At 39.1% G+C, this 15,528-nt stretch overlaps 2 protein-coding genes across 4 annotated transcripts in view; both read right to left on the reverse strand.

The window, feature by feature from the left end:
* Positions 1 to 3,996, reverse strand: part of LOC107595324 (myosin-6) — a 6,796-nt gene extending 2,800 nt beyond the window's left edge. The window contains exons 1-3 of the mRNA XM_016285694.1: positions 3,915 to 3,996; positions 2,145 to 2,332; positions 1,238 to 1,483 (exon numbers count right to left, since the gene is read on the reverse strand). Coding sequence (XP_016141180.1) covers positions 1,238 to 1,483; positions 2,145 to 2,332; positions 3,915 to 3,996 — 516 coding nt within the window. The remainder of the gene's footprint in view (positions 1 to 1,237; positions 1,484 to 2,144; positions 2,333 to 3,914) is intronic.
* A 2,916-nt stretch (positions 3,997 to 6,912) lies between these two features.
* LOC107595283 (telomerase Cajal body protein 1) overlaps positions 6,913 to 15,528 on the reverse strand; it is a 15,794-nt gene continuing 7,178 nt past the window's right edge. For all 3 annotated transcript variants that reach the window (XM_016285638.1, XM_016285637.1, XM_016285639.1), the window contains 5 exons: positions 11,548 to 11,771; positions 10,023 to 10,234; positions 9,786 to 9,889; positions 9,547 to 9,690; positions 6,913 to 8,358 (listed from right to left, as the gene is read on the reverse strand). In XM_016285638.1, coding sequence (XP_016141124.1) covers positions 8,139 to 8,358; positions 9,547 to 9,690; positions 9,786 to 9,889; positions 10,023 to 10,234; positions 11,548 to 11,771 — 904 coding nt within the window. In that variant the 3' untranslated portion in view covers positions 6,913 to 8,138. The remainder of the gene's footprint in view (positions 8,359 to 9,546; positions 9,691 to 9,785; positions 9,890 to 10,022; positions 10,235 to 11,547; positions 11,772 to 15,528) is intronic.

Here is a 15,528-nt window from a genome sequence, read left to right on the forward strand (position 1 = left end):
GCCATGTCGTGAAGGCGCTGTGTGTTTCATTGTGAAAGCGAAACTACTTTGTTTGGCCTTCCAAAAGAGGATGATATCTGCTTCGTCATGCCTGGAGCTGATCCGTGCTGGTCGCTGAAGAAATACAACAACTTTGCGCTGTGGATCACCGGATCGGCTTTCACCGTGGACGAAGCGGAGTCCAGCCCGGGGTCGTCACATGTGGTTGCCGCAAGCCCTCCGGACGCTCCTTCATCGAATCTGCCGGCCGCGCCGTTCTCAAGACCGTCGCCTCTGCTCACTCTAGCCCCTGACCTCTGCTCACTCTAGGCCGCCGCCGCTCACTCAAGGCCACCGTGTGTGACGCTGTGTTTCGTTGTGAAAGCGAAACTACTTTGTTTGGCCTTCTAAAAATGAACACGACTAGAAATCAGTGGTTAAGTTGTATTTACAACACTGTTCCAGAACACTTCAACCAAAAGATTCAGATGTGTGCAGCACATTTTATGGAGGACCGTTTCCTGATCCTGGGAGAGTAGACTACATTTAAATCAACTTATTGTACATTATCCAGCAATTTTCTTCTATAGCTTATATTTATACATTATCATACATTGTCTGAAGAAGAAGTGGATGTTAGCCATGCTCAACTTATACCATTATGCCAGTGGTTCTGAGTGGTTGCTAGGGTTTTTAGGCCGATTACATGTTGAATCATGGTTGGGCAGCCGGTGAGAGAGATCACTCTGATTGGCTGTTGAGCTTATGCTGGGTATACACTTCACAGTTTTCAAAGTAACCTACTACACATCACACTACACAACTGTTTATCATGAAGTTGCTGTGATTTGCACATTACACATCGGATCAGCAACTGGGGGTCACACATTATACAATAATTGAGACTATGCGATCATCACTCACATGAACGAGCATCAGTTGGCCTCAGATTTCAAGCTTTTGTCTGCAATCTCCAGAAAACTATTGGCCTATCAAATCAGGCCTAAAATCGTGTAGTGATACCCGGCATTAGAGAACCACCTGCTGGTATAGGCAGTTATTTCCTCTCACGAAGGCTATAGTCTTTGCAGTGTGTTTAAGCACAACTATTTGTCACAGACACAGGAGATGTGAATCGACAACACAGTCGGCTTTCTTTGCTGCTAGTGTGTCACAGCCTTTATGGAGCTGACCTTAAGGAAGGTCAACCCAATGTAGGTTTATCTGATTTACCTATTGCGGGAAGCAAACATCCCACCTGTGTCTCTTCTCGTACAGTGTGTATTATTTTCTCTCTGGTCTCCTCTGCTTCTTTGTGCAGCTGTTCTTGCAGCTTCCTGCAGGCCTCCCCCATGGCCTGGACCTTGTCTTCCTCCATCTGAGCCCTCAGGCCTTCAAATTGAGCTCTGAACTGGGCCTGCAGCTCGACCTGTAGCTCTCGCCTCATTTCAGCCTCCAGCCTGTCCCTTGCTTGCAGGGCCTCTTGAAACCGGGCCTGCAGACTCTGGGGAAGAAGTGATGGAGAACAGCAAGAAGAAAACAGAGGGAGAGGGATTAAAGTGAATAGGGAGGACAGAGAAGGATGAATTGAAAAAGGGAGAGAAGAAGAAATGATGAAGATGTTGGGGTGAAACCGGAAAGTGGGAGATGGAGAGGTAGAGAGAACACAAGGAGACAGCGGGCGTTAGGGAGGGAGAGAAAGAAAAGGATAGATGATCAGTTTTGGCAGGGCAACTGTACTGGGCTTTTGAAGAGGAGAGTCATCTGAGTTTGGCTGCTGCTTGCTTTCCCTGGAGAGCAATTACACAAGCAATTACACCCTATTACAAAAGTTCTTCTCATTTCTCTGACACAATGGCAAAGCTTTGACTGCTATTGGCATTGGAGTAGCAACCGAGTCATTCATTAAATCTGACACTCGGATGCAACGAGGAGAGAAGTTGAGGATTATGCTGTTGCTGCTGGACACGGAAAAAGAAGTTAAATTAGAAGCTGACTCTTTTTATCAGAAAGTTTTAATCAAGTCCTAATAAAATCTCTCTGGACTGCTCCCCTGGAGACTGAAATATGGCTTTTTGAATTCCAGGCAACAGAGTGTTACAGTCTAATGTGTCTGTATTAATTACTTTTTCGACATGGTTCACTTGAGGACTGCAAATATTCACCTCCTCTTGGAGTTTAAGGGCAGCGTGTTTCTCCTTCTCTGCCAACTGCTTAAATTCCTCCATGGCGGGGACATCAGGCTGCTCCCATTCAGTCACAGGCCATGGATTGACCAAGTTTGGAGCCAATTTTTGGTGGTCGTCTGTTCTAGCATTGGGAGATGACCATGGACATAACTGTTCTCCTAGTTCTGAAAGAAGCGGTTTTAGCATGAGAGTCAGTGGTTGAAACAGGTGGCAACTGATCATAATCGTAAAAAATTACATATGGCTGTTAAATAATATAAATGAAAGATCTTATGCATGCCTCATGAGGAAATGTCTCAGATGCACATAGGAAAGGAAAACCATAAATGTTATCTCTAATATCTCACTCGTTTATCCTGGACACTGACCAGATTTAATGGAGAGCAAATGAAAACTTTGGTTTAAGTCTTTCCACATGTTCCTCCTGTGGACAAAGACCCACATGTCTCCTTCTAGAGTTTCAGAAAGAAAAGTTTCACTGTGCTCAGATTTGCCAAGATACCAAAGTCAGCAATGTAATGAGATTTCTCCAAATATTTCTCATCAAGTTCTTACAAGACTAAAGAATGTGAGAATTTCTGTCCACATTCATTTACAGTACGTAAGTGATGACAGCTGTCCTATTTGTGTATACTTTTTTTTTCAGGAGAAGAATCAGTCACAATTAATACATAAATGAAACATAACCAAAACCTTCCTATTATAAGGACACTTGACCCAGAAATAAAAAGTGTTCCAAACCTGCACAATTTTCTTTCTACAACACACTTTTTTTTCCACACAATGAAAGTCAATGGGGTCCAATGTTGTTTTGCTGTTGAACAACAAAGTCATGCAAGTTGAGGCTGAATAGAATTCTGAATAGGTGAAATATTCCTTAAAGACTTTGAGTGAAATGTCTTTTTGAGTTCTAAAAGAGCAACTTCTAAGCAAGTAGACTTTCCTTTGGGTGAGTTTATATATTTTTTTCTCATCAAGTTCTTACAAGACTAAAGAATGTGAGAATTTCTGTCCACATTCATTTACAGTACAGTTATATACACGCAATGATGACAGCTGTCCTATTTGTGTATACTTTTTTTTTCAGGAGAAGAATCAGTCACAATTAATACATAAATGAAACATAACCAAAACCTTCCTATTATAAGGACAGTTGACCCAGAAATAAAAAGTGTCACGTCGTTCCAAACCTGCACAATTTTCTTTCTACAACACACTTTTTTTTCCACACAATGAAAGTCAATGGGGTCCAATGTTGTTTTGCTGTTGAACAACAAAGTCATGCAAGTTGAGGCTGAATAGAATTCTGAATAGGTGAAATATTCCTTAAAGACTTTGAGTGAAATGTCTTTTTGAGTTCTAAAAGAGCAACTTCTAAGCAAGTAGACTTTCCTTTGGGTGAGTTTATATATTTTTGTTTCTCTCAAATACTTATTCTTTCTTCTTGTGCATGAACTCAAGTATAAGTTTTGACCTCTCTTTGTACATTTCTCTATATGTTAGACAAAATTCCAGTTGCAGACACTGCGGTAGTAAATGCCAGAGTCATTAGGCTGGACGTGGGGAGGTTGATGAAACTGATTGCTCTGTGTTTTGCTCTGGTTGTCCAAGGAAGAGAATGTGCTGTGCTGCCCTTCGGAAAGAATTCAGATTACACTACTGGAGGAGAACCTAGATGTGACCTGGTACAAACTAATGAAAGCTTGAAGAGACTGTATGTTTGTGTAGTATTAAGGCTACACTCACCCAGAATGTGTGTGTGGAGCACTCTCTGTGTGCTTAGAGTCGTCCTGTTCACCATCTTCTCGAGAGACCTCGTGTCCCACATTTTGCCTTCACAATCACTGCACCTTGGTCTACACAGAAGCACCAGAGATTGGCTCTTAAAAACTCCCAATTTCCTGCCCTCCACCACGTCTCGTTTTTCTTTTGGGATTTGTCTTTTCTCTCAGCCTTTGACTTGCTGATGGTCGCTTAGCAACATGGACAACAAAACAACAGACTGTGCTGCTTAGCATTCAAGAATGATTTGATCCAAGAGATTTGAGACAAGATGCCTGCCAGCGTGTGTGTGCATGTGTGTTTGATTGTGTGGAAGTGTTTTATGAGCAGCCTCCCACTGCGCTAGTCATTTGAGATGTTTTGCTTCAGGGTTCATGCTCATTTGTGGGTCACATTTTGTGCAATCTAAAGAGCCCAAAATGGAATATAATGCCCAAAATGGAAGCTAGCAGATATTTTGAAGCCAAAACATACGAGAAGATGTGACAGAAATACTTTGAAACACTAAATCAAATAAAAAATAAATCCAAAAGCTAAACGTACATTAAAATAAACATTATTTTAATAGTAATAAATATAAAATTAAACAACAACTAGTTTTAATTTGTCTAAAAACAATATAACTGTTGCTTGCCCATGCAAAAGTTTCTGCCATGATGCTAGCTGTCCCTAGGAGAAATGCCCACTGGAGTGCCACAGGGCTTGGTACTCAGCACTTTACTTTTCCCTTTACATCAAATCAGTTATCCTCACCTCTGACAACTAAGTATCCTCATGAATCACTGCATATCTGATCATATTAATGGCTGGATGAATGCCCATCATGTGAAGCTAAATTTTTTATTATTTTTTTTTAATGCTGTTCAGTAGTTAAATCAGGATTGTAGTTCTAAGGGGGTTCTAATGTCTCTAGCCTTCCTCTCGGTGTATCGATCAGAATACAGGAGTGGATTAAGGGTCAGGTTCGAAGAGGTTTATTGGGTATGGGTGTTTGTGAATAATCAGTCATAGACGCACACTAACCCATACAAATCGACGATATATCTCCTGGATCACGGCCAGGTCTGTCGTTCGTCTCATTCTGCTGACTCAGCGCGGTGATTGACAGGAGCGTTAAGCCCCGCCTTTCCAACAAATGCTGTTCATCCCTTTGAGGAACAAGCTTTGCCAAGACCTCATCATTCTCAATTATTTTCACCCACACAGAAAGCAAAGAACCTTATCACACTCAACAACTGCCTGTCACTGCACCCACGTACAAGTGACATTCATGCTTTATACAATACAGTTTAGAAGCAGCTTCAAAGTAATAAACAGCAAAATAACAGTGACACAAATTTCTTTAAAGGGGTCATATGACGTTGCTAAAAAGAACATTATTTGGTGTATTTGGTGTAATGCAATGTGTTTATGCGGTTTAAGGTTAAAAAAAAAACATTGTTTTCCACATACTGTACATTATTGTTTCTCCTCTATGCCCCGCCGAATTTTACAAAGCTCATCGGTCTGAAAAGCGAGGTGTGCTCTGATTGGCCAGCTATCCAGTGCGTTGTGATTGGCCGAATACCTCAAGCGTGTGACTGAAATGTTACGCCCCTCACCATACTGTGATGAAGTCTCCCAGCAGGACGAGACAAACCCAATAAAACCCATTAAAAATGAGGCATTTGTTGCATCCAGTGGGGACATAATTACTGATTATAATGACTTATACGGTCATTTTACGGGATCAAATCAGTTATCCTCACCTCTGACAACTAAGTATCCTCATGAATCACTGCATATCTGATCATATTAATGGCTGGATGAATGCCCATCATGTGAAGCTAAATTTTTTATTATTTTTTTTTAATGCTGTTCAGTAGTTAAATCAGGATTGTAGTTCTAAGGGGGTTCTAATGTCTCTAGCCTTCCTCTCGGTGTATCGATCAGAATACAGGAGTGGATTAAGGGTCAGGTTCGAAGAGGTTTATTGGGTATGGGTGTTTGTGAATAATCAGTCATAGACGCACACTAACCCATACAAATCGACGATATATCTCCTGGATCACGGCCAGGTCTGTCGTTCGTCTCATTCTGCTGACTCGCTGACGCGGTGATTGACAGGAGCGTTAAGCCCCGCCTTTCCAACAAATGCTGTTCATCCCTTTGAGGAACAAGCTTTGCCAAGACCTCATCATTCTCAATTATTTTCACCCACACAGAAAGCAAAGAACCTTATCACACTCAACAACTGCCTGTCACTGCACCCACGTACAAGTGACATTCATGCTTTATACAATACAGTTTAGAAGCAGCTTCAAAGTAATAAACAGCAAAATAACAGTGACACAAATTTCTTTAAAGGGGTCATATGACGTTGCTAAAAAGAACATTATTTGGTGTATTTGGTGTAATGCAATGTGTTTATGCGGTTTAAGGTTAAAAAAAAAACATTGTTTTCCACATACTGTACATTATTGTTTCTCCTCTATGCCCCGCCGAATTTTACAAAGCTCATCGGTCTGAAAAGCGAGGTGTGCTCTGATTGGCCAGCTATCCAGTGCGTTGTGATTGGCCGAATACCTCAAGCGTGTGACTGAAATGTTACGCCCCTCACCATACTGTGATGAAGTCTCCCAGCAGGACGAGACAAACCCAATAAAACCCATTAAAAATGAGGCATTTGTTGCATCCAGTGGGGACATAATTACTGATTATAATGACTTATACGGTCATTTTACGGGTTGCATATCGCGCTGCGTAAACATAAAACCATGTCTGCATTTGTGATCGGACAAACAACAAACGCTACTCTACACTGCTCAAAACTCGCCTTTGAATCATCAGTGGCAAATTATTTAAATATAAAAAACGTACTTACAGGTAGTTACACACCTAAGCATGTCCAATAGTAATAGTGATTAGATTACTATTGCCTTTGCAAACACCGTTTATTATTAATTACAGAAACACAATGACATTTTTGATGTAAACAGGTTTATTCATCTTTAAAGCCACAGTGATCTACCTGTTGCAAATAGTTCCTCCAAGTAGAAAGAACCACAAGCAGACCTGAATGATGTGGCTTACAATCCAGAGAAACTGTACAAAAAAGGTTTGTATAACAAATTTGTACAAACAACTGAAGCTTTCAGCAGTGAATATAATGATATTCAGCACTCTGACTAGAGCATGTTTGGCAAGCTTGAAACATTCAAACCCACTGCTTTAAAGAGTAAATTACAGGCACAAAAACACACACACACACAGTAAAGCTGTAAAAAGTGTACATTTGTAAAAACACACACCACCATTGTGTCAAGATAAAAGCTAAAATTAGAATATGCAAAGGCTCTCTCTCTATCAGACACATATACAAACAAATATAAACAGGTTATTATAAAAAGAGAATGTGCAGCCTCAGCTAAAACAACGAGGCCCATTGAGAGGCAGGAAAACAACCACATTCACACACAATAAAGCAGATTACTGGCTTACAAAAATATATTCACAGCTGCCCACTGCAGCTCTATGGCATATTTAAGATAAGATAAACCGTCTCAGTCCATCACACATAGCCTTCCCATAGTCAAAATCATCTTGTACGGGGATTAAACCTGCTCCTGAAATAATTGTTCCGTGTTCACTGACAGTCCTTAAAGTAAGTCCCAGACAAGGCTCAACGTGTTTCCTGAAAACCATCTTTACATGGTGAAAGAAAAACAAACCCAATGCAAATCGGAAAAAAGGCTGCACTGCTACATCGGAAACCTGAGAGGCATCACACTCCAGCAACGACAGGGCATCCTGAAAGCATTGCTGGTAAACAATGTAAACATCAATTTAGGGACCCGTCCAAACAAAATGAAATCTATGAATGAATTATTCATATTTCAGATCAGTGTTCCAGGTGACCTGAATTGTAATTTGCTGTCAGAGCGGGTTTAAATTCAATGGATTTTGGAGGACATCGGTCTAGACTTTTAGACATTCATTGATAAAGGTTTACAAACCCAGCAACATGCCAAAAAAAAAAAAAAACCCCAGGAGACCGCAAAAAAATTGAAGGATTTAAAAAAATCAGCTATTCTACAATTAAAATCGATGCAGAATTACTATCTTACCACCCTTCACCTAAACAAACAGCATTATAGGTTTGGCAGTAGACTATGGGTCATCAGCAGTGCAGTTTTACAATCAAAAGTTCTAGCTCTCAATAACTGCTGACTCCTCCTCCTGCCCCCTCTCATTGGTTGAGCCCAATGGGCAGGCCCACCACAGCACCAGAGCATTGTCCTGTTGTACGCCGTTTGATGACATCACATTCCCCTCCTCTGAATCAGACTCCGAGTCCTCACTGTCAGACGGCCAACAGAACTTACGCTGACCACTGGATGAAGCCACCAATGGCATGAAAGGGTGCACACTGTAGAAATGAGAGAGTAAGAAAAGGGAGCAGGTAAAATTCGCAATATTTACTCATTTGCATTTATTTATTTAGCAAATGTTTACATTTCAGTTGTGTTACAGATGCGATGCTGTCACCTGCAAGCTCTGGCAAACATATTAAACATAGCCCTATTGACAGTATCTGAGTCATCCTTCAATTAGGGGCACATCTTGAAAAAAGCAATTAATATTTCATTTATATTAAAAACATTTATCATACGTGATGTGCAGGAATGGAGTTCTGATCATTGCCATGATCCATCAATCAAGTGGATTGGTATTATGTGTGGATATTTTGATATTGCGTGTGATCTTAATGACAAGTAATGGTGTCTCAACTGAAAACTCAATTGTTGGTGCTTGGTAATGAAATCAGCATTGTGGACAGTGATTCGTTTTCATTTAAAACACACAAATTAGATTTACACTTGCGTTCGAAAGTTTGGTGTCAGTAAGATTTTTCTTTTTTGAAAGAAAGAAATGCTTTTAGTCAGCAAAGATGCATTAAATTGATCAAAAGTGTCAGTAAAGACATTGTTACAAAAGAGATTTCAAACAAATGCTCTTCTTTTTAAACTTTCCATTCTTAAAAAAAAAAAAATCACAAAATATTAAGTAGCATGACTGTTTTCAATATTGACAATAATAATAATTTTTTTGAGCATCATTATAATTTCTAAAGGATCATGTGACACTGAAGAATGGAGTAAAGGAGAACATTTATTTTAAACTGTAATAATATTTGACAAAATTAATGCAACCACGGTGAGCATAAGACACTTCTTTCAAAAACATTAAAAACCTTACTGACCTCAATTTTCTTTTCCAACAGTAGTACATTAATACAACATGAATTGATAATATGCTTTTTAAGTTCTTAGGAAAGAGTACAAATGATAATTTCCCTAATTTTAATAAACATATTTCAGAGGACCCAAAAGGCTGGGTAGGGGACAAACCCAAAACAGAGAAATGCTGCTGCAAACTTAACCTTTTAGTACTTCTAAAATTAGGAAAATGAATTACAGAGCCACGATAAAAGGTGAAGTGATTATCCATAAAAGCTATGATTTTAAAGAGTTCATGAACTTTACATTTTATACATCACTTAAAGTTTTTAATTCCCTACATTTTCTACATGTTATTTAAATGATGCTAAATATACCTGATGCCATTAGTACAATCGGTGTGCGCCTGAAACTGTAGCAGTGGCTGTAGTGGCTCCTCGTTCCCATCAGGTGGAGCTGTGAGGGTGTCCCACACTGACACCACACCGTCTGTGTCCCCACTCAGAAGATATCGGCCAGATCTATTTCAGACACACAAATATCTACATAAGCAAAACATAAATGGGTCTAAATACTATGCTGTCGTTTTTAGTAAAACTGTGTATCTTTATCTCACTGGTCCAGGTCAAAGTAGATCCGCTGGTTTGTACTGACGTTCCTGTGCATGGAGAACAGAACTTGTCCCGGGTCTCTGAGGTCCCAGCACAGGATCTCCGAGTCCTGAAAGCAGTGACGCATAACATTAGCTGGAGAATTCAAAACATGCAACAAATAACAGTGTTTCTAATTGGTGGATATATCTGTCATATTGAATTTGGCAAAGTAAACCTGTGAGGCACAGAAGACCACTGACCTTGCGACCACCCGTGTACATGTGATAGCCGTTGGGTGAGAACAGCAGGTGTGTAAGGCCTCCGTGGTGTCGTGCGGGCAGCAGAGCCAGCAGAGAACCGTCCTCACAGGAGTAAAGGCCGGCCGAATGAGAATACGACCCACAGGCGTACATGGAATGACAAGAACTGAAGGCAATACAGGAGATAATGCCTGTCTGACCCTGTTTCTTGACTTAAAAGAAGAATGAGGTATAAAATGAGAGGAAGAAAAACAGGAACAAAAGTTAATTGTAAGTAGTTTGGTTTCATATTAGAAATCCATGAAGAGTCACTGAATAATGAGAAACTACAGAGCCAAGTGTCCAGACGAGGAAGAAGCTGATTTTATCAAGTCAAACTATGCAACTTTTCACATTAATATAGAATTCAATTGATGTGCGATCACAGGTGTACACTGCTGTTCAAAAGTTTGGAGAAAAGATTCTTTAATGTTTTTGAAAAGTCTCTTATGTTCACCAAGCCAGCATTTATTTGATGATAAAAAAACAACTATTATTAACTAAATATTATTACAATTTAAAATATTTTTTTTCTATTTTAATATATTTCAAAATGTAATTTATTCCTGTGATGCAAAGCTGAAGTTTCAGCATCATTACTTCCGTTTTCAGTGTCACATGATCCTACATAAATCATTCTAATACGCTGATTTGGAGTCTTATTATTATCATTGATGAAAAAAGTTGTGCTGCTTAATATTTTTTTGAAAACATTTTTGATTGGGATTCTTAGATTAATAGAAAGTTCAAAAGAACAGCATTTATTAGAAATAGAAACCATTTGTAACATTATAAATGTATTTACTGTCACTTTTAATAAATTGAGCACATCCTTATTGAATGAAAGTATTAATTTCTTTAAAAAATAAATTTGACCCTAAACTTTAGACTGGTAGTGTATGTATATCAGCTGCTTCATGACAACTTGGTATGTGACTCATCCAATCAGAACATAAAGATGAAACTATATTATCCATTTTACAATATCAGTTTTTTTTTTCAATTTTCAATTTTTTAAGTTTTTATCCAAATTAAGTCAGATATTTTATGAAAAAAAGTCTATTTTCATTTGCATCTACGCTTAAAAACTGAAAATAATATAATGTAATAGGCCACATCTTTCAACCCTTCATCAGTCTGAACAAAGATCTTTTGTGTCGCATCCAGACCAATAATTACAATAGCAGTGTTGAAACACCATGAATGAGTCAGTCACTACAAACATGCTAAGATAATTATATCCACAGGTACTGTCTAGATCAGAGCCATGCATGCCATGTTAGCTTAATCAAGCCAAATATGTGTTTCCCGCCATGAATGTGTTTGGAACGAATCCATCCAAACAAACAAAAAGAAATGAAATAGGATTACAGGCATTCCACACCCATGCCAGCCAGCCAGCCGTCTTAATGACCCCGATTAAGAACCGTTTGAAGAGTGAGCGTGATTGATATAGCGGTTATTCCTCTGCAAGAGGGACCCTCACCCAGGGTGGGCCTCTGCTCACAGTCTCTCCCAGGACGGTCGGTGTGGAAGACCCTGACTATTTTGTCAAAGCCGCAGTAGAGCTGAGAGCCGTCAGGAGAGAAACACAGGGAATGTGCCGCTGTCAGCTCATCCAGGTGGTTGTAGGGTCGAAAAGATGCTCGGAGGTCCCCGTAAAACGCATCCCATATGTGGACAGGGTTGTCCCGGCTACTGCTGGCAATGCTGAAGGGAAAAGAAAAGAATGAAGGAAACTGGAATATATTGCAAAATCTTAAAACTTCACCCAGCCCCCCCCCCCCAAATAAAATCTATTGTTTTGGGAAAAACAAGAGATTGCAACATCAGACTTGACAGTCAGACTGGCTTTCTTTCAAACTCGCAACACAAAAGAAACCATTCACAATAGATAATCTAGCAAATGAAGAGCTAAACAATTTGAAATGAAAGATGGCGTCTACTGCGAGATAAACGAATAAGGCATACGAGTACATGCCCTTCAGAAGTTTGGAAAATCCCTAGACAAAAGGTTTTGGTATATCAGCATTGATAAGGGAGAATACAAACTAATAAAACAGCTTTTTACCTAAATTAAAGATTTCAGAACATAGAGAAGTACTAGAGCTGTTTATAAACCATCTCTGCGCTTTGGGATGGAACAAAATGCAAGTTCTCATGTGAATACCCGAGATCATGCAAGGTTTAAATACTCTCATGAACATATTTTAAAGAAAGTGGACGCTATGATTTTACTGAAAAACTGATAAATTACAGTGATGTTTTTTCACCAAATTCAATCAAAAACACTTGGAAAATGATCAGTGAGTCACATTAATTTTTTGCTCACACTCTTAAGGTGTGGTCACTTTAATCAATGCTCGGCGAAAATTTTGCAGACAAAATCCAATTATTCCAGTAATTATTATTCCTGTGTGTTGGGGAGTTTTGCATGAGGGCATGAAAGTTTCTTGTGCAGATTTTGTTCATGTGAATTGACCAAGCTGACCAACAGAAAGCTGCTTGTTTTGAAAGCAGCTTCTGTGTGCTGTACTTTATACGTCACAACGTTATCGACAACAGACCTTTAATGTCTAAATTTTGCTAATGTGACCACACATTTAAGGAAGAATAAGTCCATTCGTATTCCCAATCCTAGGGATTCCTATTGAAATGACTAGACTTTGTGTGAAAATTCACTGCACAGCAGTAAATGTCACCGCACCTTTAGGTACTTTATTAAGCATTAAAGTAAGTCACCATATACTGCCATTACATTCAGTCTACCCAACCAGCTACTTATTAAAAGAGCTCCGCTTGTGTTTCACAGTTTAAAGTCAAATGGGTTTGGAATGACAAGAGGGTGTGTAAATGATGTAAGAACTTCTATTTTTGGGTGAACCATTCTCTTAAGTACAGATCTGACTTTCTGTCTCAACAAGAGGCCAGCATAGTTTAAAAGTGTATAATGAGAAACTACACCAAATGACTTGAGTCAAGATGGAGGAAGTAAATGACCTGAATACTAAGCACCTCCCCTGGAGGGAACAGCCAATCATAAGTCAGAGATAATGATCAACCCCTGCGGACATTCAAGCTGCTCTTCAGCCAATGGCAGAAGTCAGAACATCCCGCTACGAATGCGCCTGGAAGAGCTTTACTCGAAAACTGCTGCGTTTCACCATACTTCAGTTATACCTGTAAACAATATCACTGCAACCAGACAGAAGATGACAAATTGTTACTGAGCATGTCTCATCTGACTTCTTTAACCTCATCCTCTTCATCTTTATGGGTTCTTTATCAAGTTTACGGTTTCGTCCTTGACCCACGACTTGTCATTCCTTCCTTTTCTTTGTCATTTTCGGTCGCTGCAGGGCGGATTCTGTAATGCCAAACAACGTTTGATCAGAACTGATGCTGCATGTGGGTGAAACAGCACATGCCAAAGTTAACGAGCCCTCGTTAGTAACCTGCCGCAGCTATCCGTGACGATTGGCATTGATTTGGACTGATTTCTGTTCCATTCCTTTTTTCCCACAAAAAAAACATAACCATCAAAGAGAACATCATTAAATGAGAACTGAAGTGACAGAGGACTGGAGAGGAAGAATAAGAGACCACTTACATCCTCCCTAAACAATTCCAGCACTACTTTCAGTTTACCCCAACACACACACACACACACACACACACACACACACACACACACACACACACACGACACACGAGAGAGAGAGACAGAGCTGGGAAAATTAACGTCAATTTCTGTTAAATTATAAACAAAACATCAATTTCACTTCCTGAAGTAGCTATGCTAATGTATTTTCCCTTACAACCATTCTCTAAAATAACAGTATATGATCACACTTGTATTAATTGTGAAAATTAATGTGCAAAATAAATTAATGGAAAAATATTACCTGACAGCTTAAAGAGCTGACAGGACACTGGGTTATAATGGGTTTGTGTGAATATTGTTTTAAGTTCACTTAAAAGTTATGAATTTTTTATGTTCTGCAAATGTTAATAAATGATAAATAAAGCATTTGATAATTTGCAGTTTAGGCCTGATGTTCAATTACACTGTAATGTTGAATGGCTATAATTATTCAGTTAATTCACATTTAATTATTTACCTTATACTAACTATACATTTTCATATATATATATATATATACACACACACAGTATTAGCTCAAGACCCTGAACTTCATCATCACTCCACACACACACACACACACACACACACACACACACACACACACTAAAGGGATGTTGTTAGGCACGGTGCAAAGATCAGTCATATTTCAGAGCCAGAACTAACAGTTTTATAAGCGGATGCAATCAAAACCGCTCAGTCACTCCAGAGGGTTTCGCAGAAGGTACAGGAAATGTAAGCAGCCTCAAACACAAGCCTTGAAATTTTCATTCTGGGTTGAAGCCAACAATCTCTGCCAGAGGAGGAGACAAGGCTCATCAGCACTGATCATAACAGAAGGGAAACAAAGCAATGCTGATCCAGAACAATAGCAGCTTAATTAAACAAAACAATCTCTTTAAAGACATGCCATGTCTCTAGAAAGAATTAACGGGGCCACTTTGTAAAGCAGGCAATGGAGATTGTAAAAATGTGCACGTGGACATCAGTGATTGAAACTTGACCATTTGATTCAAATGGTTAATTAAGAAATGTCATTCTTTGGGTGAACTATTCCTTTAAAACCGTTGTCTGTCCTGATAGCTATGTATATCACATTACATTAGTCTTCACTAAGTATCAGTGCACTTTTGTAATGTGAAAAGCATCAGAAATATTGGAAAAAGCTTCTAGCGATCCTCCTCTAGATCAGGGGTCACAAACCTTGGCACGTAGAGCCTGTTTTATTTCGTTATGAACTGAATGAGAAGCCAGACACAATTATTCTCGGTAGCACAAACAGGATAAAGCATTTGCACGTTGCATATCAATTTGGGCACTGCCACACAGGTCCGACCTTGTCAGCAGCACTGCTGAACGGATAATAGCCTACAGTTTGTTCTGCTTTTTTTCTTGCCTGCTAGCTTTCAAAACATCTATTGAGATAAATACAAAATGACTACTAATAATGAGGGTTTCAATCCACCCAGTAAACACAGTCCTAAACAGTTCACACACAAACCACAATGACAGTGATTCTCAAAACAGCATAATTATGGGAAAAGCCTGTTCTTAACACTCTTAACCCAAAGGCAACAGACATTATAGAAAATATTAGAAAACTAATATTTTGTAAATAAATACAGGCCAAAGGTTTGGGGTCAGTAAGATTTTTTTTTAAATAAATGAATATGTTTATTAAGAAAAAAAACGCACTAAACTGATGAAAAGTAACAGTAAAGATTATAACCGTAAAGATTTATATTGATACAAAAACATTCGACTTCAAATAAATTCTGCTTTTTTGAACTTTCTATTCATCAAAGAATCCTGAAAAAAAAAAAA

Source organism: Sinocyclocheilus grahami, unplaced genomic scaffold, assembly GCF_001515645.1.
Source record: "Sinocyclocheilus grahami isolate Dianchi unplaced genomic scaffold, SAMN03320097.WGS_v1.1 scaffold200.1, whole genome shotgun sequence".
NCBI lineage: Eukaryota > Metazoa > Chordata > Actinopteri > Cypriniformes > Cyprinidae > Sinocyclocheilus > Sinocyclocheilus grahami.